Source organism: Thyridium curvatum (genome assembly GCF_004353045.1).
Source record: "Thyridium curvatum strain D216 chromosome Unknown NODE_3_length_876553_cov_77.224826, whole genome shotgun sequence".
Lineage (NCBI taxonomy): Eukaryota > Fungi > Ascomycota > Sordariomycetes > Thyridiales > Thyridiaceae > Thyridium > Thyridium curvatum.
In genome coordinates this window covers 736,154-761,598 of record NW_022156758.1, presented here as the reverse complement: position 1 = coordinate 761,598, position 25,445 = coordinate 736,154, and the positions used below count along the sequence as shown (strand labels likewise).

The window sequence follows — 25,445 nt, the reverse complement described above, 5'->3', positions numbered from 1 at the left end:
GCTTCAAAAGTCTGCCGGTATGAATCTTGTTGAGGGGGTTGGATGTTTGTGTTCACAGGCTTTCGCCTCTATTCGATGGTCTATCGTACTCTCAGTGCCGCCTGTGTTCTCAATGCACAAGATCCAGAACGGCCTTGGTCATTGCCAGCACCTTCTCCTCCTCGAGCCGCCTAGCCACGAGCTGCAGGCTGATCGGCATACCGTGCACCGCGGCAGGATTATCTACATAGCCGTGGTCAGTATGATAATATCACGGGTAAGTTTAAAAAGTCAAGGATACAGAAGTGCACTCACATTCTCCGTGAATAGCTGCGCAGACCTCACTCAACGGCCGGTGCGCATCTCCAAGAGCCTTATCCATGGCGCTGTCGACATACAGCCCGGTCGGGAAGGACACACAAGAGTAGTCCAAGACGTTGAAGACGCCGGTATACCCAACTGCTCCGTTATTAGCATGATTTAGCCATTAAAACCTCTAGAGACAATCCGGTACTCACCGTGCTTGAACTTGCCGCTCTCCACGGCGCTAAACGGCATGGTCGGGCACAGTATCGCGTCGATGCCGGCCTCATTCCACCGGTCCAGGTACCTCTTCTGGAACTCGGTGCGCTCGAGGTGCAGCTTCCACATCTCCCAGGTGCCCAGCTCCCGCGCGTCCTGGTAGGCCGCCATCTCGGGCCGCCACGGCTCGCCGCCGCGCTCGACCTCGTGGCGGATGGCGCGCCCGCCGTCGGCGACGAACATGCGCTCGAGCAGGCTCACGCCCTGCGCCTGCAGCCCCGGCTCCTGCCACTCGACGACCTCGTGGCCGGCGGTGCGGAGGTGCTGCGCCACGTGCTCGAGGGCGCGGGCGACGGGCGGCGTGGGCACGACGATGCCGTCGTGGCGCATGACGGCGACGCGCAGGCGGGCCGGCAGGGCGACCGCGCGCCAGGGGATGGGCAGGCACTTGGGGTCGAGGGCCCAGGGCTCGGCGCCGACGACGGCGGCCGAGTAGAGCTGGATGTCGGCCAGGGTGCGGGCCATGGGCCCGTTGACGGACTGGATGGCCTCCTGGCCCGGCATGCCGGAGCGGCAGCGCAGGGTCGGGAAGCGGCCGAAGGAGGGGCGGAGGGTGAAGATGCCGGTGCAGGCGGCGGGGATGCGGAGGGAGCCGCCTTTTTTTTGTTTGGCCCCGAGGCGTCAGCACGTCGGTGTTCACCGTGCGGTGAGGAGTTTACAGTTGCAGGAGCTTACCGATATCAGTCCCGACGCCGAGCGGACTGCCCTTGAACAGCAGCAGCGCCGACTCCCCGCCGGAGCTGCCGCCGCTCGTCAGCTTGCGGTTCTTGGGGTGCGTCGTGCGGCCGAACGTGTTGTTGACGCTCTCGGCGATCATCATGGCCGTGGGGACGTTGGTCTTGACGTAGAAGACGGCGCCCGCGGCCTCGAGCACCTCGGCCAGGACCGAGTCGTAGGGCGCCGGGTCGCCGACGTGGGAGACGAAGCCGACGGTGGCGTCGAGGCCCTTGAGGTTGAAGTTGTCCTTGAGCGAGACGGGCAGGCCGTGCAGGGGGCCGACGGGCCTGCCCGTCCGCGCGAGGTGGTCGTCGAGCCGCCGCGCCGTGGACAGGGCGCGCTCGAAGCACGTGTCGGAGAGGCAGTTTGTCTACAGCGAGAGAGTTAGCCAGCCGCGCCGGAGATCTACCATACGACACACAATACACAACCAACTACAACCCATGGGAAAGAAATGCCAAAAGAAAAAAAAGGGGCAGTGATTGAGCCTTGGCATGGGCAATAACTACATACCAGCTGATGCGCGGCGCAGGCCCGTTTGCAAAAGGCCTTCGTGACGTCGAGGGATTTCAACTGGCCAGAGGCCAGCTGCGGCAGCAGGTCGGCGGCCGTGGCGTTGGTAATGGCTAGCTCCTGCGGCGTGAACCAGCCTGACGCCTCCGGCCACCCAGTCACGTCGTCCTGCGTGTCGGGCGTGACGAGATTGGCCGGGATGCGCCATTCGGCGGGGATGGAGTCGAGCAGAGCCTGCCGCTTCTTCGCGGCGATCTCCTCCCAGCTCGGCTTGGCGCCGTTGGTGCTTGCTGCGTCGTCGCTCTTCTTGACCATGGTGTCGTCTGCTGTTGGGTGACTGTCGTTGATGGTCATTCTTTTTGACTCAGTGCTGTAGTATCATGATCGGGGCAGAGACTCTCTGGCTTGTCGTTATTGTTTCCTCAGCAGCAGCAGCGGCAGGTGTCAGAGCCACTATGGTACCAATCTTTGGAGCGACGTGCCGACTACTAAAGAAGGGTTCAAAAGCCAAGAGGTGTTGCCGGGATGCAAGCGGCGGGTTTGACAGGACGTCCGATGCTCGGCGGTTAGGAATCTGGCCACTAGCCAGCCAACCTATCGCGCTCAGACCAAACCCGGTGCTGGACCAAACTATCGAGCCACCTCGTTCGAGCGCCGGCTCTCCCGTCGTCGCTTCGTTTTCGGCCAACTTGAATTCGTCGACCTGCCGAGTCGTGCTGCTCCCCGCTCCAAGCCAGGTCAAGGCAGTCTGGTGTGCGTGCGGGGAAGATGGCGGCGGCATGGGGGGCCGACTTGGACAGCGCTAAAAGAGCGCATCGTCTCAAAAGCCACCAATGCTTGTCTCGCAAATGGGGCTGATCCAGTCCCAGATCGGAAGCTTGGCTGGGGGCAAGATGGGATGGGAAGATGGACGCTGTTATCACTCGGTTCGTACCGCACTACCGCATGGACCTTCCGAGAAGGTGAGGGCTGGATGCAGAGCCGTCGGAGCATCCGCCGGGCCCTCGACCCTGTCCGTGAAGATTGGGGCGGGGAATATTGACTAACTATCATAGTATCTCGCATCTTTGCTCTCCTATCTACTTAGGTAGACAATATCCAAGGTACGGAGTAGGCAGTCACATACTTGGTGAGACGGATCCGTACTCCGTAGATAAGCCGCCGCCGTGTCGCGTCACTCTCTCTTGGTGCAATGATGATTGATATGACTGATCCTTGCGACCATGTGGCACGCTCCGGCCGGGGCGGTCTTTCGGCAGTCGAGCGCGGACCCCTGCTCGGCCAGCGATATCGGTCGGTGCTCAGGTAACTCATTCGGTATTCACGGGCAGCGCGCCATCCTGCTTCGTATCTCCTGGTAAACTAACCGCGTTTGTCGTCGCGAACCCGGGCTATTGGTCAAGAGCCACGCCCTTTGTCCCCCTCTCGAGGTTTTCCCCTCTTGCCTCAAGGCCTCAAGGGTACTCCGTACTTTCGAAGTGAACGTGAGAGTCTCTGTAGCCCCCCCTGCTAGCTCGACCTGGGGAAAGAAGACTTCCCTCCACACATCTGGCATGTTTTGTTTCTCCTCCACGCTAATTTGCAATCTAGCCTGCCTTGTTATCTCGACCCCCAATCAGATTAGTGCTTAGTGCCAACTAAAAATGTGCCCCTTGCCGACCGCACTCGGACTCTCGCGACTTCAACTCTTCCTCGAATCCAGGGGAGAGGACTGACCGACTACTTGAACTGCGCCTGAGCCATGTTCCTGTGACGATTGAAGAGTCCTTGACTCGGGCTTGTCTTGAGATTGCTGCTCTACACATACTTTCGGCAACCCATTGGCCGCATATATATCTATAACTGGCGTCTGGATGCGAACTCATTGAGCCTCTCACACATACTCTCAAGACAGAGAGACAAAGCCGGGTGGCGATTCACTCTGCGCCACGCGCACGAAACTTGAAGCCATGGCCTTCTCAAAGATCCGCGAGTACTTCCATGCAGAGTACCAGCCCGGCGAGCGCAAGCTGGTCCGGAAGCTCGACTTCTTCATCCTCAGCTTCTGCTGTCTGATGTACTTTACCAACTATGTAATGCTCTCCACCGGCCTCTATACCAACCTGACTCATCGCCACCATTACTGACGCGGCTCACCCACAGCTCGACCGCTCTAACCTGAACAATGCCTACGTCTCGGGCATGAAGGAAGACCTAAACTTCCAGGGCAACCAGCTGAACATCATCAACACTTGCTTCACCGTCGGGTATGTGTGGCTCTGGCTCCACCACACCTGGTTTTTCCTTTATAAACACGAAGCGCAGACCCAACAGCGTTCGCTGACCATGCATGCAGCTACGTCCTGGGCCAGATCCCGTCCAACCTGTCGCTCTACTACTTCAAGCCGCGCTTCTTCTTCCCCGGCATGATGCTTGTGTGGGCCGGCCTGACCATGGTCACCGCCTCGGCCCAGAGCCCGCAGGCCATCATGGCCATCCGCTTCTTCCAGGGCATGGTCGAGGCCTCGACCTTTGTCGGCACCCACTACATCCTCGGTTCCTGGTACACGGAGCGCGAGCTCGGCAAGCGCTCCGGCATCTTCACCGCCTCCGGGCTCGCGGGCACCATGATCGGTGGCTTCATCCAGGCGGGCATCTACAAGTCGCTGCACAACAAGAGCGGCCTGACCGGCTGGCGCTGGCTCTTCATCATCGACGGCCTCATCACCATCCCCGTCGCCGTCTACGGCCTGCTGCTGTTCCCCGACACGCCCGCCACCACCGTCGCGCCCTACCTGTCCGAGGCCGAGCGCGAGCTCGCCCGCTCCCGCGTGCCGCCGCCGCAGGTGCCCGAGCGCGGCACCTTCTCGCTGCACTTCCTGCGGCGCGTGCTGACCTCGTGGTACTGGTGGGGGTTCGTCGGCCTGTGGTGCATCGCCGGCGAGACCGAGTCCTTCAGCTCCAACGCCCTGCTCGCGCTCTACATGAAGGCCCACCCGGCCGTCAAGTACAGCGTCGCGCAGCTCAACAACTACCCGACGGGCGTGCCCGCCGTGGGCATCGCCTCGACCCTCTTCTGGGCCACGCTGACCGACTTCCTCGGCGGCCGGCGCTGGCTCGTCGGCTTCTTCATCGGCGTCACGGGCGTCGCGACGGCGGCCATGGTCCTCGCCGCCGAGCGCGACCCGGCGAGCCCGCGGTCGACGGCCGTCGTCTTCGCCGCGTACTACTGGGCCGGCGCCGTGTACGCCTGCCAGGCCACCTTCTTCGCCTGGTGCAACGACGCCATGCGCTACGAGGAGCCCGTCTTCCGCGGCGTCGTCCTCGCGGGCATGAACCTCGGCAACAACGCCGTCAACGCCTGGTGGAGCATCATCTTTTACGGCGCCAGCATGGCGCCCTGGTTCAACGTGAGTTTTTATTTTTGTTTTTCTTCTCTCTCTCCCTCCTCCTCCTACTTGGTTGGTTGAACACAAACTTGTTTTTTGCTTCTTCTTCTTCTCTCTAACTCTTTCTTGCAGAGGGGCATGTGGGCGATGATCGCGTGCTCGATTGCGCTGGCGGTCTGGACGGCGGGGCTGATGTGGAAGGGCCGGCGCGAGGACCAGAGGCGGGTGGCGCTCGAGGCCGAACGCTTCGCGGCTGGGGACGACGACCACAAGGGCGCCGAGCAGGTGCCCGAAGACAAGGTTTGAGAGGCCTGGAGGGACTGTCTTGTCGCTTTCTTGGGTATCCATTGGTGGCCTGGGTAGGTATAGGTACAGGCACTGTACAACAGAGGCAGGCAGGTTACCGGTGGTCGGCAATGGTCGATGAGAGTGGCCGCGATCACAGCCCATCAATCGCACAATGAAATCGTGACGTCGTCGGGCGCCCGGGAGAGGCCGCCGCACAGGTCCGCCAGGCGAACGTGACCTCTGCTATTCCATGTACGTACATTCATTACCGGAGCAATCCTCCAGGAGTCTCGTGTAGGGATGCGGAAAGCAGAAGAATTCCTTCAATTGGTGGGGGCTGTGCTGCGTGAAATCTGCTGCCATGCCGCCTGGTCCCCTGGTCCCTGTAAACATAACTAACTGCAGCTACCTAACTACCTAGGTACCTACCTGCAGAGCACACACACACACACACACACACACACAAACACATCAATACACATGCTTGAGCAAAAGTTAACTACCTAAGTACTGTGGGCGTATGAAAGATGCCCATAGATACGGGAACAGCACAGAATAAAAACATCGTTCCGTGAACTTCAGACATCGCGAACCAGCGACTCTCGAGGACGGGCCTGTTGCCTCAGATACGGGATCGACTACTTCGACCCGCTACTTTGGGGGGCCATGGAGGACGTGCGCGCAAATTGTCTGGTTACCAAGCAAAAGCAATCAGCGGCGAGGCAGACACAGCGTAGCGTCATGAGGGCGCAGAAGATCGCGAATACCCGTGGCCATTCATCACTACCTGCCTAGGTAGGTACTGTCTGTAGGTATCCCTGTAGACGCCGCAACTGCAGCCACATGATTCCCATTTATCTCCCACTAATGAGAGTGGCAGAGACAGGGATTTACAGGGATCTCGATTACTGAAGAGGGCAATCAGTGCACATGGCTGCAGTTGCGGCGTCTAAAGGGATGAATAAAGCTAGAATAAGTCTACCAGGAGATGCCTCGGTGTCAACAACTGGACGGGCATCCATCACCATGCCGCCACCTCCGCTACCATACCGCCACCTCCGCTGCCATGCACCTCCACTGCCATGCCGCCACCTCCGCTGCCATGCACCTCCACTGCCATGCCGCCACCTCCGCTGCCGCCACCCCCATCGTCGTCGCCGTCGCCGCTTGCCCGGGGCACAGGCGCGCCCCCACCGGCTCTCCCGCTAAGACGTGACGCCAAGGGGACTGGGTATCGCTTTTTCGGACCACTCCACCAGTGCCTTGAGGTACCTGACGACCTGCCGCCTGCCCCTATCGCTGTCGAGGTCCAGAAATGGCGTCGCGTACATCTCGATGAAATGCTCGTCGCGGGTTTTGTCAAGCTCTTCCGAGCTTCGGATCGCTTCGACGTAGTCGTTGGGAATGTGGAATTGGATGAAGGCGATGTGCGTCTGCGCGATGTGGATGGCGAGGATGCTGTTTTACGTCGTCAGTGCGCAAATTCTGGAGATGCAACGCAGGGGGCCTTCTCACTCACTCTTCCACCTCTGGCTCGTCGGCTGTCAAGCGGCTCCCCAGCGCCTCCGCGAGCATCTGGCCGACGCATTCGTCCGTCAAAGACGGGGTGTTGGCCCTCAACGCGACTGTGTGCTTGGCCTCGACAATGGCAACGCGCCGACCGGTCACCTAGTTCCCGTCGTTGTCGCGAGCCCTCACGGCCAGGCCTCCGTCGTCTGTAGCGCTCCAGAGGACTGATGGCCCGCAAGTGACCGAGTAAGTCCTCTTCGCGACATCAATCTCCACGAGCCGTGTGGCGCCGTGCGCCTGGAGCTCGTTCAGCACGACGTGTACAAAAGACTGTGCAAGATACAGAGTCTCGTCTTCCAACGTGCGAGCGGCTATGGATCGCACGACGTCCTCGTCCACATAGTCGGAGCCTTGGGATGATTCCGAGCTTGTAGGGCTGGGTGGCGGCTCTGAATAGCTGGGTGTGTGTTCCGTACACGCTCTGTGGGGCCTCGGGGATGCCAATTTGGGGTCGGGGGTCATGCGAAAGAGAGCGCCCCAAAAGATGCTCAGAGCGTTGTTCCTGTATAACTGGCGTTGAGACCTTCGCTTGCCGTCCCTGTCCCGGGTCGGGTTTTTCATAGCTGCTCTCAGTTTCGGGGGGATCTCGAACTTTTTTGGCTCTAAAGCCGGTGGATGCTGAGATTTGCGAAGCAACTGATACTTTTGGAGCTCGGAAGCGGACCACCTGCTGCCTGAAGTTCCACGTCTAGCATTAGAGGCGTCACTCCTCCGGCGGCCAGCTCGAGCTCGCGAAGCCAAGTAGTTCGCAAAAGTGGCCTTTGAGCGGACATTGTCAATGTACATGCCTGAAGCCATCCTTCAGGCGTCCCACAGCCCGATAACAACTCGGTGTTCGGTCAACCTGTCAGTGTAGTAAGACACAGTCGTCAAAGAGACACAATGAACGGAATACCTGAGTTCCAGAGACACTATGATGGTGCCCCAGTGATAACGACGCAACTGAGAAGTGCTTTTCCTTCTCGTGACAACACCTTGGCAGCTCTTAGAATCAGTTGGAATCAGTCTACCAGACCAGCTTGTTTGCATATGGCTGTACCTGATGGGCAAACCGCCCACTTGGGTGATAGATTCATGGGTTTTGCGGTTTTCATTTGCTCTCTTGCTTTTCGATGTTTGGGATGCAGTCACCAGCCTCCGGGGTTTGTTCGGTCCAAGGAATGGGCGGCGGCACTGACAAGCCGGCTTCAAAGTTTGGTGGCAGCACAGCAAAAAGTGCATGCATCCAAAGGCAGGGCCCCCTTCGTCCCCTCACGCCTCGTCGGTGCCGTTGGGTGACAGTGATGTGCGCCTGGCTGCTGGTCAAGCGGACGAACCTTGTTGGTTTTCTTGCTCACGCGCTTGCCTGCCGGCATGTCGCTGGAAAGCGACAAATGCATCCATTGTACTACTTTTTGGGATCCGGGGGATTGGGAACAGACACACACAAAACACTTCCTTTCAGACAAGCAGGGTGAGAGGAGACAGGGCGAGGTGGGGGAAGGAGAAGAAGAAGGAGAAGAAGAAGAAGAAGAAGATGATGATGATGATGAAGATGAGTAATAATAATAGTAACAGTAAGCAAGGTGCTGCCGAACCGGTGCGTTGTGCAGTCCGCCATCGAAGCGCGGCGGGATGAGGGTGACAACGACGGTGGCGAGGAGCTGGCTGCGCATCGTGTTGGGGGATGGGAATGGGGCTCAGCTTTCACCTTGCTGGTATTACTGTGGCGAAGAACACTTCCAGGGACAGACAGACCGTTTCCCCAGGAGTATTAGCAAGAGCGAACACGCATGTGATTTGGCTCGCACTGGACATGTAGGAACATGCGTGCCTCGAATCCCCTTTACTGGTGGTTTCCCTTTGTCTTTCTGAGCTGCGCCGTGCGTGTAAGCGCTGGCCGGGCCGTCGACGAGTCGAAGTAATTGCATGATAATTTCTTGCTCTCAGCGTGATAGATTGGAGTGTCCTTCTTTGCAAAGAAAAGAACCAGTCACCGTTCCCTGGGTGAAAAAGGCGTGGAAAAGTGCAACATGCGGGGAAGCATCAGGTTGATTTGTAACTTTTTCTTTTTCTTCTTTGTTTTTACATTTGCTGTAATTGCCTGCTGCCTGGGTAAACCCCCAGCAAAGCGCATACTCGCTACACATGCGAGCGATGATGCGAGCCTATGTGGCAGAGGTAATGATAATACATGATGAACGCGTGCGTCGTAAAGAATCCCCCATTGCGACCATTTAGATTATCTCCGTCCCGCGCCCTCGAGGGCGATAGACAGGTAACAGGGAGTGTGACCAAGGGAAGTGTCAAAGGAAGGAGGGAGGAATTGTTGATCCTACCATGAGGCCACCTCGCCATCTGACGAGTCGTCCGACGAGTCATGCTCAGAACTCTCCTCCGACGAATCCTCCGACGAGTCCTCCTCCGACATGTTGTCCTCCTTCAGATCACTCCATAGCCTTCTTAGCCTTCTTCTTCGGGTTCTCCTCCGGCGAGTCATCCTCCTTCTCGCTGTTCTGTTGCCTTGCCTCTGATCTCTTGCGCTTGACACCCCGCTTCTCCAGGACGTCCTTCTTCAGACCACCCTTCTTGCAATCCTCGTCCTCCGAATCCTCCGACGAGTCACAGTCTACCGAGACCCAATCCGGCGAGCCCGACGAGTCCGACGAGCCCGACGAGCTATTCTCGTCCTCCGAACCCTCCGGCGAGTCACATTCCCCCGAGTCCCAACCCGACGAGTCCGACGAGCTATCGTCCTCCTCCCACTCCCACATCTTGCGCTCGATACCCTGTTGCTTTGGTTGTTCACCAACCTTCTTGTTATTGCTCAGGCCCAGCCCCTCGAGGAGTCGGTCGCGAAACGAGTGATATGGCCGGGCCTTGACTTGGTGGTATATTATATCCACGGTAGGGGCATCTGATGCGACAGACGGTCGGTCAAGCTTGTCGAGGAAGGAAAGTGGTATGTCGGCTGTGTAGACGTGCCACATGTCCTCTGATGTAAGGCCCGCAACCACCAGTCTGGTCTGAGATAATGCCAGGTTAGTTCTTGCGAGGTCTGACGTGCGGTCGCCCTTCTGGGGATGGGCCGGCGCTGCTTACCGTGAACAGGTGCGACCGGTCAACACGGCGTCCCAACCTGGGGCCATATTCCGTCTCCCAGCGGTGCTGATCCTGGGCTAGTGAGATCAGCGCCGCAGCGAGGTATGGGTCGTGCTTCTGCTCGGACGGGGCGAGGCGGCGAAGCTCAATCTCCCGCAAGGCTCGTACGGGCTCGTTGTCGCGGACAGGATTGCATCTTGCCTGGCGCGGCTCCACTGCAAAAGCCTGATAGTCAAGCCAAAGGACGAGGGGGTATCTCGGGATTTCGACAGGGGCGTCAAAGGATTCCCGCTTGTAGTGTGGCTTCACAAGACAGAGAGGTCGCCTGCTGCCGAAGATGGTGACTGGCTGGACCGAGGCTACAGGTTTGCCGTTGAAATCGAAGTCCAAAATAGCATTAAAAGACATTGTTCGAAGTAGTCCCCAATTCAGAAGCCGAACTGTTGCATCCCTTCGCCAGTGCAGACAAGGGTCCCTAAAAGCTGACATCACGTACCGTGTTCCACACCTTTTCCTCTTGTGCGAGCAATTCTCGGGGTCCAAGCCGGCCACCTCATTGTCGCCGCTGCTGCCGTGTCCACTGCTGCTGTGGTCACTGCTTCTGTTATCACTGGTGCCATCTTGGGGGTTGTCTGCTGGAGAGGCCGGAGGAGAGAGCGGTAGGTAGGAGTAGGTAAAGGGTCGTAAAGGGTGCCGGCGCCCGTCACCTGACAAAAAGCGACAGCCCAGAATCTCAAGGTGGCGTGCGGTCCAGAGCAGAGGTTTGACATAGAGTCGCTCATTAGAGTGCTGTCTGAGGAGGGTATTAATGGAAGCCCGAGGTTGCGGTGGTTGGCCTGGCGATGGCATTCCGGCCTTCACGGCAGTCTTGCCGTTGTCTTCTGCCTGGCGCTTCTGGTCGCCTCCGCCAGTAGCTTGGGATACTGCCATGGCGAGGCGTGCGCACACAAGCTGAAGATGGATGGATGGGCGCAAGGCGTGTTGATGCTGGAGGTCCGAGTCGAATTTTGGAGGTGGGCAAAGGGAAATGCTACGTGTAGAGCGGCGCGCGCGCGTTATGTGTGCACGTTCCCTAACCTACCTAAGGCTGAGCAGCGCGCGGATGTGACCCCCTAGGCAACCTGGAATTCATTGACACCTGAAAGAGCTGGAGGTACCTAAGGTAACTCAGTGAAGAGGACAGACAGCCCTCGAGTTCTTTGTCCAGCCTCCTATAGGTACCTAGGTAGGTAGGTACCTAAGGCAGGTTCCCCTAGGTTCCAATACAGGTAGGACGGAGGTGATTTCTCCCCCAAGGGAGCACAAGAATCCACCTTAGGCCCCCTGAGGGCGCGTACCCCGCTGGTCTCTGTCACTGTGTGACTGCATTGAGTCACTGAGGTGGCTGCCTGGTGAACAAACTAGGTAGTTCGTTACCTAACCGAAGTACGAAGTCAGGACGTGAAGAGATCACGGCCGGGATCAATTCACTTTGGAGGCGGCCATTGTGACGACGAATGAAAGCGACTGACATGGGTCGGCCCGGCCCGCAAACAATTCGGCTAAACTTGCCTACATTGCTAGTCACAGCCATGGGAGGTTGATGGATGCCACATCATCACTGTTGTTTCTATCGACATGCCTTGCCATTATTGATCCTGATCTTGGTGCAAGTGTCTAGGCTGTTGAAGAGATGCTCCCTCAGCTGGCGCTGATAGTTGCTCCCTGGCTTGGAATCGAGCTTGCGAGTCACCCTCGAGTGAATGTGGCGGCTCCCTCAATCTCTTGGACGTCTACCCTCTCCACGCCCCCCATTAATAGGAAACATACCTACCTAAGTAGGTAGGCTTGGACATCTGCTGCACCCGCAACAAGTTGTCAGGTCTGCAACACTGGGACAGCAGACCAGCCGGTCTAGCTTCCTGATTGGCCACGAGTTCTGAAGAAGACTCTTGCTGGACAGTTTCTACACTTTGAGTGTCATGGCCCGTCCCTGTCAGGTTTCCTGCCTCCCTATCATTGTGCCCACGTTGAATAACCGTGACCCTGAGAAGCACTCGGCTGTAAAACCAGGTAACCACGACAGATGCTCATAAAGAGTGTCAAGAGCCGAGACAGAGCGGGATAGCAGAGACCTCTGCGGCAGCGCGTATGAATGGGCCTCAAGCATGTGCTGCAACGGTTGCAAGCCCAGTAGGTAGCAGGCGTAACCCCGCCACAGTGCTTCTCATGCCAGCCTGAGATGGGTGATAGCTACCTATACCTAAGTACCTACCTAATCCCGGACCACCAGATCTTACTCCAGGGTCTGATCCAGCAGCCATTCATCATGCCTCATGATCAAGTCTTTTTCCCCCTCCCCTTCTCCTTTTTCCAAGGCGAATTCGAGATACACCAGATGAGCTGGCTGGCAGGCGGATCTACGCGGTCGCCGTTTCCGAACCAAAATCGTCATTCCGTGGCATCATCGTCAAGTTTGCAAGTTCAAGGAGATTTCCATTGTCCGGACGTGCGGGATCAGCTCTCTTTCGACCAGCTCTTTTCACCTTGACCTGCAAAGCAGCCAACTTGCATCAAAGGTGATGTCACCCCAGCGCACTGCCAACAGCCGTCTCCAAGGCTTTCAGCGCTCCTTTTTCCCATTCGGGCACTTTACCTTGCCACTTGTCTCCCACCCCACCACCCTTGACCCCCGGCACCAGCTTCTTGATGCTGTTAACCACTAGAGCGTCGACAAGCTGCTTTTCCCCGAGCACAGTTATCTGCCCGCTCTGTCGCTCCTCGCCAGTCGCTACAACCACGGCACCAGGCCTCTGCGATAACACGCCTTTCATCTTCGCCAACAATGCCTTGACGAAATCAGGGGTGCCATCGGCTCGGTGCACCCATACAACCCGGCCTCTTTGGAGTTTGCCCATGGCAGCCTCAGCTTCGAGGTCTGCAATGTCGGCCAACAGCTTCCGTTCCCTCTTCCTCAGGTCGGCTGCGGTGTCCCGGGTGGACTTCACCGTTTGCATCACGTCCTCCGGACTGTTCCTGCACTGCAGGAGCCTCGCAATGGACCCGACTGTGCCGACGGAGCTCGTTGCCAGGCGGATGGCCTTGTCTCCAGCGGAAAAGTACAGACGGAAGTTGGTGCCGTGCACCGTCTCGCCATGGTGCGTGAGAATGAGAGATATGTGCGCCGTCGACGAGAGGTGTGTTCCACAGCAGCTGAAAAACGAGGGGGGCCGGCGGCGGCGGCGGCAAAATTGCGTCAGCGCGGGCAATGGCGGCGAGCGTCAAGAGATCCGACTTACGTGTTGCGGTCGATATCGCCAATGCAGATGACGCGAACGCACCCTTTGCTCTGGTCATAATCGTCCGGTATCTTGTCGAGCCTCGCATCCTGGGGGCTTTCGACGGTGATTGGCAGACTGCGCCGGATGAGCTCTGTGCATCTTGCCAGGACGATTTCCAGCTGGTCCTGGGACGGCTTGCGGTCCAGGTCAACATAATTGAGCGCTCCATTCGATCCCATGCCCCAGCCAACCGTGCCGAGATTGCTGGACGAACCGAGGACGGCTGAAAGGAGGTGCTGGCCGGTATGCTGCTGCATATGGTCCCAGCGGCGCTGGAAATCGACTTCCTGGAGCACGCGATCGCCAGGCTCCAAGGGTCGCGGCGAGTGGCACACGCATCGAAGGCCGATTCTCTCCACGAAGGTGACCGGGATAGGTGTCGCGTCTGCATCCGACTGGAGAGTGATCGTGCCGTGGTCGGATGGCTGACCTCCACCTGGCATGATGATATATGGTCAGAGCTCGATCGCACGCAGCCGTCTCCGGCGGAAGATACCGAGCCTCCTCCTTCCTACCTTCGGGGAACAGCACCGAGTCCTCAAACTCGACGAGCCAGCGTTCGGCCTCGCCATCGCCGGCCGACGGCACTCTGTGCTCTCCTTTGCCGGCCTTCCCGCCGCCTGCAGACGGAGGCTGCTTCTGCTTCCTCTCTGGCGCCTTCTCGCAGGACACAACCGCAGTTTCCAACGTGCGCAAGTAGGCGTTGCGCTGGCATGCGAGAGCCCCGACAACCTGCCCTCGCGCTTGGCCTCCGATGGCCATTCTTCCCTGCTATAGCTATGGCAAGGAGAGCACTTTCGTAGTTGTTGTTTCACGGCAAAGCAACGGAGTGCAGTGAGGGCGTCGGCTGTCGTGGTGGTTGCTGGTGTGATGTGGGGAAAAGACGAAGACGACGACGACAAGACAAGGATGTTGCAGGAACTACTCCGTACTCCAGTGAATGCCCGATCTCCACCTGCACTGCACGTGAGTTGGGTGTGGGAAGCGTCGTCGCTGTTTTGACCGATCAATCCGGCCCGCCGGCCATGAGCCCTCGTCTCGCTCCCGGTTGGTCGATAACCATCTACCGACACTGGCCAAACTAGCCCAGTGGGTATACCGAACAAGAGATAGTTATACCTGCCGACGTACGAGTGCTCCGCACAGATAACGGGCTTTGTCTGCCTTATCTCTCTTCCCTTGTAAGTGCTGACTTCCAATTGGCCACATGAGGGTATTTCCAGTCCACGACGACCGATGGCGCAGCTGTTACGAGTTAGCAAACACTCTCTCGTGAGATCAACTCGCCTAAGCTGAGACTATCGACAACCAGACAGCATAGTTCTGCTAGTTCTCTGGACCCCGATGGCGTTTCTCCTCTCTTATCTCTTCCCAGCCACGGACACCACCCTCATCCACGGCGAGGATCCTTATCGGCCACTTGCACTTAGCGCCCGGTGAATATGCCGAGCTAGCCCACTAGATCTTGTGCCTCTCTCTGCAAGTACCGTCTGGGGTCGGCCGGCAGCTCCGCACTCCGATTCTCACTGTGCAGAAAGATCATTATCAATGAGCGATTACTCGGTTCACGGAGCGGGGAACGGTCAGAGAGAAGGTGTATATAAACACCAGGCAGGTCTTCTCCCGCCTGTGCCAAGACAAGACTTTCTCTCTGATACCTGAGGCGTATTATCGTTTGAAGAAAAACCTTTGCTCTGTAGACGAAAGCTGCTTTCACCTCCCACTGTGTCGAGTTATACGCCGGAGTCATGTTGTCTCTCACCTCAGCACTGCTCGCCCTCCAGGGCCTTGGGCTCGTGGCGGCTGCACCGTACGTCCACAACACCGTGCCCGAGCTCTCGACCCGGGATGCTCCCCGTTACAATGCCAGCCTTCCCAACATCACCATCTTTGCCACGGGTGGCACGATCGCCGGCAGCGCCGCCGACATCACCCAGACCACCGGCTACCAGGCCGGCGCCCTCGGCGTCGACATCCTGATCAAGGCGGTGCCCGAGCTCTGGAACGTCTCCAACGTCCGGGGCGTCCAGGTCGCCAACCTCGACTCGGGCATGATCACGCCGTCCATCCTGGTCAACCTCAGCAGCCAGATCCAGGCCGAGCTGGACAGCCCCTACTGCCAGGGCGTCGTCGTCACGCACGGCACCGACACGCTCGAGGAGTCGGCCTTCTTCCTCGACCTGACGGTCCGCAGCGACAAGCCCGTCGTCGTCACCGGCGCCATGCGGCCCGCCACCGCCCTGAGCGCCGACGGGCCCATCAACCTCCTGTCCGCCGTCACCGTCGCCGCCGCCCCGGCCGCCCGGGGCCGCGGCGCCCTCGTCGTCCTCAACGACCGCATCGCCAGCGCCTGGTACGTGACCAAGACCAACGCCAACGCGCCCGACACCTTCAAGTCGTACGAGATGGGCTACCTGGGCGTGCTCATCGACATCAAGCCCATCTTCTACTTCCCGCCCGCCTGGCCCGTCGGCAAGAGGCAGTTCAACATCACCGCCGCCACGGTGCTGCCCCAGGTCGACGTCCTCTACGGCTACCAGGCGCTGAACCCCGGTCTGGCCTCCGCCGCCGTGGCCTCGGGCGCCAAGGGCCTCGTCATGGCCGGCATGGGCGCCGGCGGCTGGACCGAGGCCGGCCGCGCCGTGCTCAAGCAGCTGGCGGCCAGCAACGGCACGCACATCGTCGACTCGCGCCGCACGATGGACGGCTACGTGGAGCCCGACTCCTCCAACACGTACTACTACGCCGGCGGCTTCCTCAACCCGCAGAAGACGCGCATCCTCCTGCAGCTGGGCATCTACGCCAACTACAACGCGACCGGCTTCAAGTCCCTGTTCGAGTTTGATTCCTGATCGCAGAGAAGAGGAGGTCCTTTGTATGCATATGCAGCTGCTGTTTGGTGTAAAAGCTGGTGTACTCATCGTATATGAGGTTGTCTATGTAAAAGATTGTCGTTCTATGCTGAGTTTCTACCCTCCATGATCCAAGCTCATAGCCCGCAAAGGATGTCGAAGTTGTTGCCGTTCACGACCAGAGGCATGCATTGATTCTCAACGTTTGAAAGGAGACGAATGCCACTGATCCAAGCGATAATGGTTCCCTACTATGCTGTGGTAAGTCGGAAGGTGAATATGGTCAAAATGACACGGGTATAGCTACGTAATCTCAACAAATGACTGGAGGCAAGCCGACTAGGTCGTGCTCATGATTATCGAGACTCTTGTCGTCATTCCGCTTGTTAAAGTGGCTGGTGGTTGATTCGATTCAATTCACTACAAAAAGGAAGTGTTTAAGCATTGTCCAGGCCACTACCCTCACGCTCACTCTCACCCCTGGTCGCTGGTCTCTTTGTCGGCGTCCGACAGTGCGGCCACATATTTTGTATTCACCCTTTGTGCGTACCTGTCCTTCGTGACCAGTTAATAGTGTCTATTGTTCAACGACTCCTTCTTCCTTCTATAAAACGGGCCATCAGCCATCGCAATTCCAACACACTCATCGACTGCAACCCACCGCTCTGCTTTCTCGAACTCTCAAGTCTCCAGCAAGTATAGACACCATATCGCACGATAGTCCGACACAGCGCAGTGCCTTTGCAATCTGATATTATCTTACCGACCGTTTGCCTCCTCTACAACGACTTCAAAGCAGGATGTCGTCGTTAACAGCTACTTCTGATCACAACGACAATAACGACAACAATTTCCAAGTCGAAATGGGCCTCCGGTTTGTCAAGGCCTGTCGAGACAATCCACGACTTCCCTTCGACGGGGATAGGCTCTCCAAGCAGATCCCCATGTCTCCCGCCAATTACCTCGAGCTTATCGAACAGGTCAAGAAGGACCATAGCCTTGGCCCCTTCTGGACGCACAAGCTCCTGTAAGTCTTCATTGCCTCCCCCTACTTGCCGTCGCAACCGGCCGTCTAACTTCCCCCGACTCACAGGTATGACTACGACCCCAGCGCCGGTCTCCTCACCTTTAACAAGCGGAGTACGTTCCACGAGGAGCTTGCGACCCAAGTGGCAGACGACATCCTCGACCAGGTCAATAAGATCCGCGATGATCCGGCGCAGCCTACCGTCGTCTGCCCATTCGACTGGTCGATATTCGGCGGAGTATGGAAATCGGTCTGCCCCTTCGGCAACGCGTGGCTGCCAGACGGTTGCTCGGTTCAAGGCAAACGCTTCTATGCACGCGGAGGGCCGATTGGCAGGCCCCCTTCGCATATCTGTAAGTTTGACTTGGGAGCTGCGGGCATTGTGATCGAGATATCCTACGAGCAGAACGAGAGGGACCTGAGGGATATCGCAAGCAAGTATATCTACGAATCTCATGGCGCCATCAATGTCGTGCTGGCTATCAGTGTTCCACGCCGCCTGGGCCCGGCGACGGTGTATGAATGGAGGTCCCGCATGGCCGAGGATGCACAAGGACGGAAATGGACTCAGATGTATGAGAACGAGCCAAAGGTATGCATGCCCCCCTCACTCCCTTTGTGGCAATGCAACGTCCAACTTACAGAAGAACTAATATCTGGTCGCTATAGGTGTTCCGAACGTCAAACGACGAACCTACCAAGGAGGGTGGTCATATCTACCTGACCCTGCATGACTTATTCCCGGCCAATCAGCGCGATGGCATCCCTGCACTGCCCATCACGATTGATCTGAACGATCTAGCATCGTATGTCACTTCCGCCGAGAACCATTATCTGGGGCTGGCATAAGCCTGTTGTATAAGCAGGAGTATCCCGGGACTAAGGATGAGCAGCGCCTCTAGTCACCGCAGGAGATTATTCTGCCAAGAGGAGACGGTGTTGACGATGTAGGAGACTGCATTCCCCATAAGTGAGGGGGAAACGACCTGCTCTTGGAATGCGACACTGGCGCTTTCATGGAGGACATTAAGAAGGGCTAAGGGAGAACGCGGTCATTGATAGCCAAATAGTTTGCTTAGATCAAGTCCACGCATCAGAGGACGGGATTGATAGGCTCAATGAGAAAAGATGTCGTTATATCTGGACTTGTGCAGTCGGTATTTCTCGCATTGCTGCGCTCTAAGTTGTAATGGATCTGATGTGTAGAGTGATCCATGCTAATCAAGCAGAGGAGGCAGTAAACAAGCAAAAGGCAAGGCTGTCAATTCCAACCGCCTTCACCGGCGAGACAGGCTGGATCGCATCCGGGCTGATCTTGCACGAGCTAAGTGAACAGAGCAATGGCAAACTCTTTGACTTGCCTATCTGCATAATGTTCAGGTGCTCAAGGAACGTGAAAGTACAATGACAGGAACTAGACTACCGGCTGGTTCATTTCGACCACTCCTTTGGCATTGATTCTAATCTCCCTGATACGTGCTTCAGGTCGAAGCGCACGCCACGCTCGTCTTCTTGGAGCACGATTAGGTAGGAAGTCGGATATCTGTCCCGCGGGTGACTACTTGAGCACTGCGACGGCCGATGCACGAAAGCGACAGTTGCGGCAGCAGATGTCTATATCTATCGGACTTAGGCGTGAGCGATGTAATGTAATGCTCCCGCCATCTTGCTCCCCTAGAAGGCTTGTCCACGCTCCGCTGTCGATCATAGTCAGCCAAGACCCAAGAAGGATTGGGCCGAAGTTCTAGCAGTTGAACGTGGTGGAGATCCGGCTCGAAACTGTCCGGGAACCCCTCACACCACGGCCCATTATTGTCCATCCTCGGCCAATAGGCACCGATCCGATGGTCACCTATTTAAGCAGTGTCATCGGTCGGGTAGATAGAGCACACCTTCGAGCACATCCTCGGGTGTGTTGTCCTTCCAGTCTCCCAAACAATTCCTTCTAGCCCATCTCAACTCGAGCGATAGTTGCACTACAATATGGCGCAACAGGCGATACCAGAAGCATCTACGTCGACCTCGCCGGAGCTTTCACCGGCGAGATACGTAGACTTCCCATGTGTCCAGCCTGATGCTACCGACAAGGAGGGGAAGCTCGTTCTAAACAGATACTCGACGTTTCTGACTCGAGAGCATGACTTTCCCGGTGCAAAGGTCGGTGACAAAAACCTTGTTAGAAGGCGGTTAGGACGCTAGAAGCTAATAACATCATCAACAAGGCAATGCTCTACGCTGCCGGGGTTCCGGATGAAGCTGCCATGAAAAACAGCCCCCACGTCGGGATCGCATCAGTATGGTGGGAAGGCAACCCTTGCAAGTATGCTTCTGGAGGATCTTGTGCCTTCGCAAAGTTTGCACTGACACTGTCGTAGTATGCACTGTAAGTGACAGACTTGATCAAGTCAAGTGTACCAAAGCGAGACACTGATAGCATGCGCGCCGAAGTGCTGGATCTGAGCAAAGCTGTCAAGACCGCAGTGCAGAAAAAAGGCTTCCTCCCTTGGCAGTACAGTACCGTTGGCGTGTCGGACGGTATCGCCCAGGGACATGAAGGTCAGTCTGCAACAAGGATGGGCTAGAGCGAGAGAGCGAGACTGACGAAACCGGCAAGGCATGAGATTTTCCCTGCAATCGCGGGAACTGATCGCGGACAACATCGAGACCATCACCTGCTCACAAGCCCACGACGCCTGCATCGCGATCCCGGGGTGCGACAAGAACATGCCAGGGTGCGTCATGGCAATCGCGCGCCACAATCGGCCTTCGGTCGTCATCTACGGAGGCACTGTGCAGCGGGGCTGCAGCAAGCTGCTTCGGCGGCCGATCGACATCAACACCTGCTACGAAGCGCAGGGCGCATATCTCTTCGGGGCTTTGGCATCTTGGGACAAGGACGGCAAGGCTTCGCCGGAGGACATCCTGTCAGACATTGAGAGGCACGCGGTGCCGGGCCCGGGTGCCTGCGGGGGCATGTACACGGCGAACAGCATGGCCACCATCATTGAGACCTTGGGCTTGTCTCTCCCCGGCTCCTCGAGCAGCCCGGCTGCTTCGCCGTCGAAGATGAAAGAGTGCGAAAAGGCCGCGGAGGCCATAGAAATCTGCATGGAAAGGAACATCCGTCCTCGCGACCTTCTGACTAAGGAGTCTTTCGAGAACGCCTTGGTCGTTTCCATGGCCGTGGGCGGCTCGACCAACACAGTCCTCCACATGCTGGCTATGGCAAAGACCGCCGGCGTGCCCCTAACCCTCGCAGACTTCCAGCGAGTTTCGCAAAAGACACCACGGATCTCGAACCTCTTGCCGAGTGGCAAATACAGCATGGAGGATCTGCACAAGATTGGGGGCATCCCTTCTGTGTTGAAGCTTCTGATTGCAGGCGGCCTCGTCAACGGCAAGCTGATGACTGTCACGGGGAAAACGATGGAGGAAAATGTCTCGAGCTGGCCCTCCCTGCCACTAGACCAGGACATCATCCGCCCGCTCTCCGATCCCGTCAAGCAGACCAGCCACATCACCATCCTGTACGGCAACGTTGCGCCGGGAGGCGCTGTGGCCAAAATCACGGGCAAAGAGGGCGTCCGCTTCACGGGCAAGGCGCGGGTGTTTGAGCGAGAAAGCGGGCTGGTCGCCGCGCTGAACAAAGGAGACCTCCCCAAGACGGAGAACCTGGTCTTGGTCGTGCGCTACGAAGGGCCCAAGGGCGGGCCGGGGATGCCCGAGCAGCTCAAGGCCTCTGCGACGCTGATCGGCGCAAACTTTAGGAACATAGCGCTCATCACGGACGGGAGGTACTCGGGTGCTAGCCACGGGTTCATCGTCGGGCACATCGTCCCCGAGGCCGCGGTCGGGGGTCCCATCGCGGTCGTGGAGGATGGCGATGAGATCACGATCGATGCCGAGGCCGGCTCGATCTCCATGAATGTTAGCGATGCTGTGATTAGGCATAGACTGGAGGCCTGGAGACCACCTAGACGAACAGTCACGAGGGGAACCCTGGCCAAGTACGCCGCGCTGGTTGGCAGCGCCTCTGATGGGGCTGTCACCGACCTGTTCTAGTGAAGTAAACCAACATCCAACTTGTAGCGTCTCGCACATCAAAGGCCGATACATGCTCCTGCAGCTTGTCCCGTGATAGTACAAGAACCCTTTTGGAGCTTGGCAGACTATTTCCAGCCCTTAAAACTGCACCAAACGCTTGCCTCGGTCGAATTAGTGCCGAATAGATGAGAGGCTTAAATAGTGCGAGAGCTCGTACATTGAAGTGGGGAGGAATTCCTTTACATAACTCGCTGATATAAAAACTTGTCCTGATCCCGGCCAATTAGTTAGTGCTTCTTATTTTATTCATGGATCAAGAACGCAATGCAAGTCTGTGTTGTCTGCGTGGTGCAGGCATTTTCTTCTTTCTCTTTGCTTTTTCGGAACCCAATCTGTGTCCTTCCAAGTCTGGCAGCCAATCAATAGTCCGAGGCACGATGTTCGTAATATCCCGGGCACAGCCGTTGTTCAAGGCATATACCATACAATACCTTCAATCAATATTTGTTTCCCTCAGCTAAAGCGATGGTGGACGGTGACGCGATAAAAAGCCCCAGCCGGCATGTCTCAATATCCCAGCCAATGATAGCAAGTCATCTATTTCCTCCATCGGGCAGGTAGAGGAGGGTGCAAAGACCTACGTCGCCATGCTCTAGCGAGATGGCGTGAGGAAATATAGATTTACGTAGGATTGAATCGGTGCCGGCGGTAAGCATCGACATGATTAGAACGATGAAAAGGTAGATAAACTACTTGAGAGTTGCGGAGCTATGCGACCTTACAAGACAGCTGAAGCCAAGCCCTTCAACAAATGTTACACATTCTCACTCCCCTTTGTCATTCCCTCTTCCTCCCTCTATTCTTCAAATCTCAATCTCCCCCTCGAGCGGCAGATCCCGCGAGCTCGACCCGACAAACAGCTTGTACGTCCCCCTTGCCAGCCTCCACTTCTGCGCCACGACGTCCCACTCGCTCAGGTCCCGCCTCGTCAGCGCGAACTCGACGGCCGCCGACTCGCCGGGCCGCAGGAACGGCTTCTCGAACCCGCGCAGCTGCCGCGCGGGGTTGTCTTCACCCGGAATGCCGACGTACAGCTGCGCGACCTCGGCGCCGGGCACGTCGCCCGTGTTCTCGACCCGCGCCTTGACCCACGCCACCACGTCCCAGAGGTCGGCCTGCCCGCCCTCCACCACGGGCCCCGTGGGGTACTCGCCCGCGGCCCCGGCCCTGGCGCCGGGCACCACCAGCTCGGCCTCGAGGCCCGAGAAGGCAAAGGTGGTGTAGCTGAGCCCGAAGCCGAACGCGAACTGCGGCTCTATGCCGGCCCGGTCAAAGGCCCGGTAGTCAATGTAGACGCCCTCGGCGAAGTCGGACTGCGGGAACAGCGCGTAGATGCCGTCGGGCAGGGTCTGGTTGGCGAGCGGGCCGTAGTCGGACTCGTTGCGCGCGACCGTGTAGGGCAGCTTGCCCGAGGGGTTCGCGTCGCCGTAGAGGAGGGCCGCCAGGGCGCGGCCCGAGTCCTGGCCGGGCGTGTGGGCGAGGACGACGGCCGTGACGTTGTCGTGGCCGACGAAGTTGTTGACCAGCCGCGTGCCCGGGTTGTGCAGGACCACGATCGTGTTGCTGCAGTTGGCGGCCACGTTCTTGATGATGGCGTCGGTGTAGTCGTCGTGCAGGCCCGGGCGGTCCCACCCCTCGGTGGCGAACAGGTTGCCGAAGACGAGACAGGCGTCCGAGGCCGGGTCGACGACGGGGTTGGTCGACTGGAAGTCCCAGAAGAGGTTGGTGTTGTCCTCGTAGGCGCGCTGGCTCAGGGCCTCGAAGGGGGAGCTGATGTACGCCGGCTCGTTGGCGCCGGAGCCGCCGCCCGAGATGACGGTGCCGTTGGAGGCGATCTGGGAGTGCCAAGAAGTGCCGTTTGCCAACCTGACGAGGTCGGCAGGTCCGACGGACTCGCCGCCGTCGTTCCACCGGTGGGTTTCGGGGTTGAAGATCTGTGGCGCGGTGGCTGAGTAGCCAAAGAGAGATATCAGGCGCGGCGACTTCAGCGGGAGTGCCTTCTTCTCGTTCTTGATCAGCACATGGCCCTCGATGGCACCGTCAAGCAGAGTTTGCTTGTAGGCTGGATCCTTTGCGAAGATGGCTTCGTGCGGCTTCGACAGATCCTTGGCCATACCGACACCAGGTTTGGGAAAGTCTTTGTCCTGGCCCATGTGATACCAAGTGGCCATGATTCTATAATCTGTCAGCTAGGGAGCCCCAGCGCCAGCTCCCCTCAGACTCTTACCTCGTGGCCATATCAGTGACTCTAGACTCTGGGACAGAGCCGTTTCGAACAGCTTGTGTGAGATTGGCGCCCCAGAAGTCGTCTCCTGAGGGCATGACCATGTCGAGCCCGGCCAGGGCGGTTGCGACACCACTGTGCTGCGCCCACCAGTCCGTGACAATGAAGCCCTGTATAATTATTAGCGTTGGTAATGCGGACCAGTGTAGCCATATCGTTGCCACCCACCTGGAAACCAAGCTCAGTCTTCAAAAGACCATTTTGAGTCTTGCTGTTGGCACAACCGTACGAGTTGTTGATGCGCTGGTAAGAGCACATAATATTCACGGTACCGGCTTTGACAGCATCCTGGAATGGCCTGTACGATCAATGGTTAGATGAGATTTGTCCAGGGTGGGAAGAACGTCAAGGCAATACCAGAGATAGAGTTCATGCATAGTCTTGTCGTCGATGTTGGAAGACACTGCCTGCACGCCTGACTCAGGGTTGGGGCTGCGGTTCGTCTCTTGTTCGTTGGCAATGAAATGCTAAGGCCTGTCAGCCATGGTGAATCACTCTGTCAAATTTCCCGGGCCTCTCCCACCTTGGTACTCGTCATGACGCCGCGGGACTGCATGCCAACAATAGTCTCGGAGACGAGAGCGCCAGCAAGATACGGGTCGACCGAGAATCCTGAGAACGTGTGAGCATTCCCGCCTTATGGAGACAAACTTATGGCTTTGTGATCTACCTTCCCAGTTTCGCCCGCTGTTCACGATGCGTCCTACGGGTCCCACGACAGGGCCGAGCATCATGTTCACGCCCTTTGCCCGGAACTCGCCGGCCATGCCCAGCGCACGCCGGTGGGCCAGCTCGCGATTCCAACTAGACTTGCTCTTAGCATCCTCGGTCCTCTAGCATGCCTCCTAGTCATATACAACATACCTGGCGCCGACCGACATCCCAGAAGGCCAGCTGCTGACGAAGTCGGTGGACCTGAGCCCGTTGCCGGCATCGCTCACGCACAGACCAGGAAAGTTGAGACGGGCGATGGCGCCAATATTCCCAGAGCACGAGTTGTCCGCGTCAATACCGCCCGTGAGATTGACCTGGGGGGGGGTTGGACGCGATTTAGCCGGCACGACTTTCTTTGGGGAGCGCGCATTTCGTGCGGGCCAGTTCATGTCAACATACCTTCTCTTCCAACGTGAGCTGTCCCACAAACTTGCGCGCTTTAGCATAGGCATCCGCCCATGCGCCTTCGCCAGTGCCGTCGGCTGGGAACGGCGTGTCAGCTCCTGTCCTTCACGGTTTGGCGTCGACAAGGCAGCTCACGAGATGGGTAGACGGGAGGCGAGTGGCCGTAGAAATGCGTATCCTCGGTGATTACGCCTTGTCCGTGTGCTTGACCAAGCAGGTGGGATGCTGCCCAGAGGCTGCCCAGGCCGGCCAAACGTCCTAGATATCCGACAAACATGATGGCACAGAAAATGATGAGAAGGCGCTGCAGTCTCTCGGCTGGACTACGGGCACGGGGATGGCGACTAGTCTTATACGTATCCAAAAGCCATACAGTCTCCTCAAATTTGGCCCGTCCATGGGCAGACAAACCCGCTTTGGTCTCTAGAGAGCCATGGTTGGCCGCGTCTTGCTGGCCTTTCGAGGGGTCCGGCATATCGGAGGAGCGGTAGGGTAAGAGCAGAATCCCAAAGAGACCTACCCAGCACGCGCATCAGGCGCGGTTGAGACGTCAGGTGATGAGAAGGAAACTTGGCTACCGCCTGATTGAGCAGGTAGGTATGCACAAAGCTGGACTGGTATGATCGAGAGTGCGGATCACCA

General features: G+C 57.8%; 9 protein-coding genes across 9 annotated transcripts; 4 read left to right on the top strand and 5 right to left on the bottom strand.

Annotated features, from left to right (window-relative positions):
- Window positions 1-109: 109 nt before the first annotated feature.
- E0L32_000932 (uncharacterized protein) lies at window positions 110-2,106 on the bottom strand (the record flags this gene model as incomplete). The annotated part of the gene is made up of 5 exons (XM_031144288.1): window positions 110-222; window positions 295-438; window positions 498-1,157; window positions 1,237-1,648; window positions 1,792-2,106. The coding sequence occupies 5 exons, from the start codon at window positions 2,104-2,106 to the stop codon at window positions 110-112; spliced, it is 1,644 nt and encodes a 547-aa protein (XP_030994466.1).
- A 1,634-nt stretch (window positions 2,107-3,740) lies between these two features.
- Window positions 3,741-5,465, top strand: E0L32_000931 (uncharacterized protein; the record flags this gene model as incomplete). The annotated part of the gene is made up of 4 exons (XM_031144277.1): window positions 3,741-3,863; window positions 3,934-4,037; window positions 4,127-5,180; window positions 5,292-5,465. The coding sequence occupies 4 exons, from the start codon at window positions 3,741-3,743 to the stop codon at window positions 5,463-5,465; spliced, it is 1,455 nt and encodes a 484-aa protein (XP_030994465.1).
- A 1,003-nt stretch (window positions 5,466-6,468) lies between these two features.
- E0L32_000930 (uncharacterized protein) lies at window positions 6,469-7,814 on the bottom strand (the record flags this gene model as incomplete). Its single annotated transcript, XM_031144266.1, has 4 exons — window positions 6,469-6,652; window positions 6,720-6,905; window positions 6,967-7,115; window positions 7,200-7,814. 4 exons carry the CDS (start codon window positions 7,812-7,814, stop codon window positions 6,469-6,471), a joined length of 1,134 nt encoding a protein of 377 aa, XP_030994464.1.
- Window positions 7,815-9,442: 1,628 nt separating this feature from the next.
- E0L32_000929 (uncharacterized protein) lies at window positions 9,443-11,027 on the bottom strand (the record flags this gene model as incomplete). The annotated part of the gene is made up of 2 exons (XM_031144255.1): window positions 9,443-10,021; window positions 10,098-11,027. 2 exons carry the CDS (start codon window positions 11,025-11,027, stop codon window positions 9,443-9,445), a joined length of 1,509 nt encoding a protein of 502 aa, XP_030994463.1.
- Window positions 11,028-12,661: 1,634 nt separating this feature from the next.
- E0L32_000928 (uncharacterized protein) lies at window positions 12,662-14,179 on the bottom strand (the record flags this gene model as incomplete). The annotated part of the gene is made up of 3 exons (XM_031144244.1): window positions 12,662-13,289; window positions 13,376-13,853; window positions 13,933-14,179. The coding sequence occupies 3 exons, from the start codon at window positions 14,177-14,179 to the stop codon at window positions 12,662-12,664; spliced, it is 1,353 nt and encodes a 450-aa protein (XP_030994462.1).
- A 986-nt stretch (window positions 14,180-15,165) lies between these two features.
- Window positions 15,166-16,269, top strand: E0L32_000927 (uncharacterized protein; the record flags this gene model as incomplete). Its single annotated transcript, XM_031144233.1, has 1 exon — window positions 15,166-16,269. One exon carries the CDS (start codon window positions 15,166-15,168, stop codon window positions 16,267-16,269), a length of 1,104 nt encoding a protein of 367 aa, XP_030994461.1.
- An 863-nt stretch (window positions 16,270-17,132) lies between these two features.
- E0L32_000926 (uncharacterized protein) lies at window positions 17,133-18,145 on the top strand (the record flags this gene model as incomplete). Its single annotated transcript, XM_031144222.1, has 3 exons — window positions 17,133-17,296; window positions 17,363-17,888; window positions 17,966-18,145. 3 exons carry the CDS (start codon window positions 17,133-17,135, stop codon window positions 18,143-18,145), a joined length of 870 nt encoding a protein of 289 aa, XP_030994460.1.
- A 1,134-nt stretch (window positions 18,146-19,279) lies between these two features.
- Window positions 19,280-21,358, top strand: E0L32_000925 (uncharacterized protein; the record flags this gene model as incomplete). The annotated part of the gene is made up of 5 exons (XM_031144210.1): window positions 19,280-19,471; window positions 19,519-19,590; window positions 19,672-19,679; window positions 19,731-19,852; window positions 19,911-21,358. 5 exons carry the CDS (start codon window positions 19,280-19,282, stop codon window positions 21,356-21,358), a joined length of 1,842 nt encoding a protein of 613 aa, XP_030994459.1.
- Window positions 21,359-22,203: 845 nt separating this feature from the next.
- On the bottom strand, window positions 22,204-25,278 carry E0L32_000924 (uncharacterized protein; the record flags this gene model as incomplete). Its single annotated transcript, XM_031144199.1, has 9 exons — window positions 22,204-23,575; window positions 23,628-23,794; window positions 23,853-23,982; window positions 24,042-24,151; window positions 24,208-24,296; window positions 24,355-24,488; window positions 24,549-24,712; window positions 24,798-24,880; window positions 24,939-25,278. The coding sequence occupies 9 exons, from the start codon at window positions 25,276-25,278 to the stop codon at window positions 22,204-22,206; spliced, it is 2,589 nt and encodes an 862-aa protein (XP_030994458.1).
- Window positions 25,279-25,445: the final 167 nt, after the last annotated feature.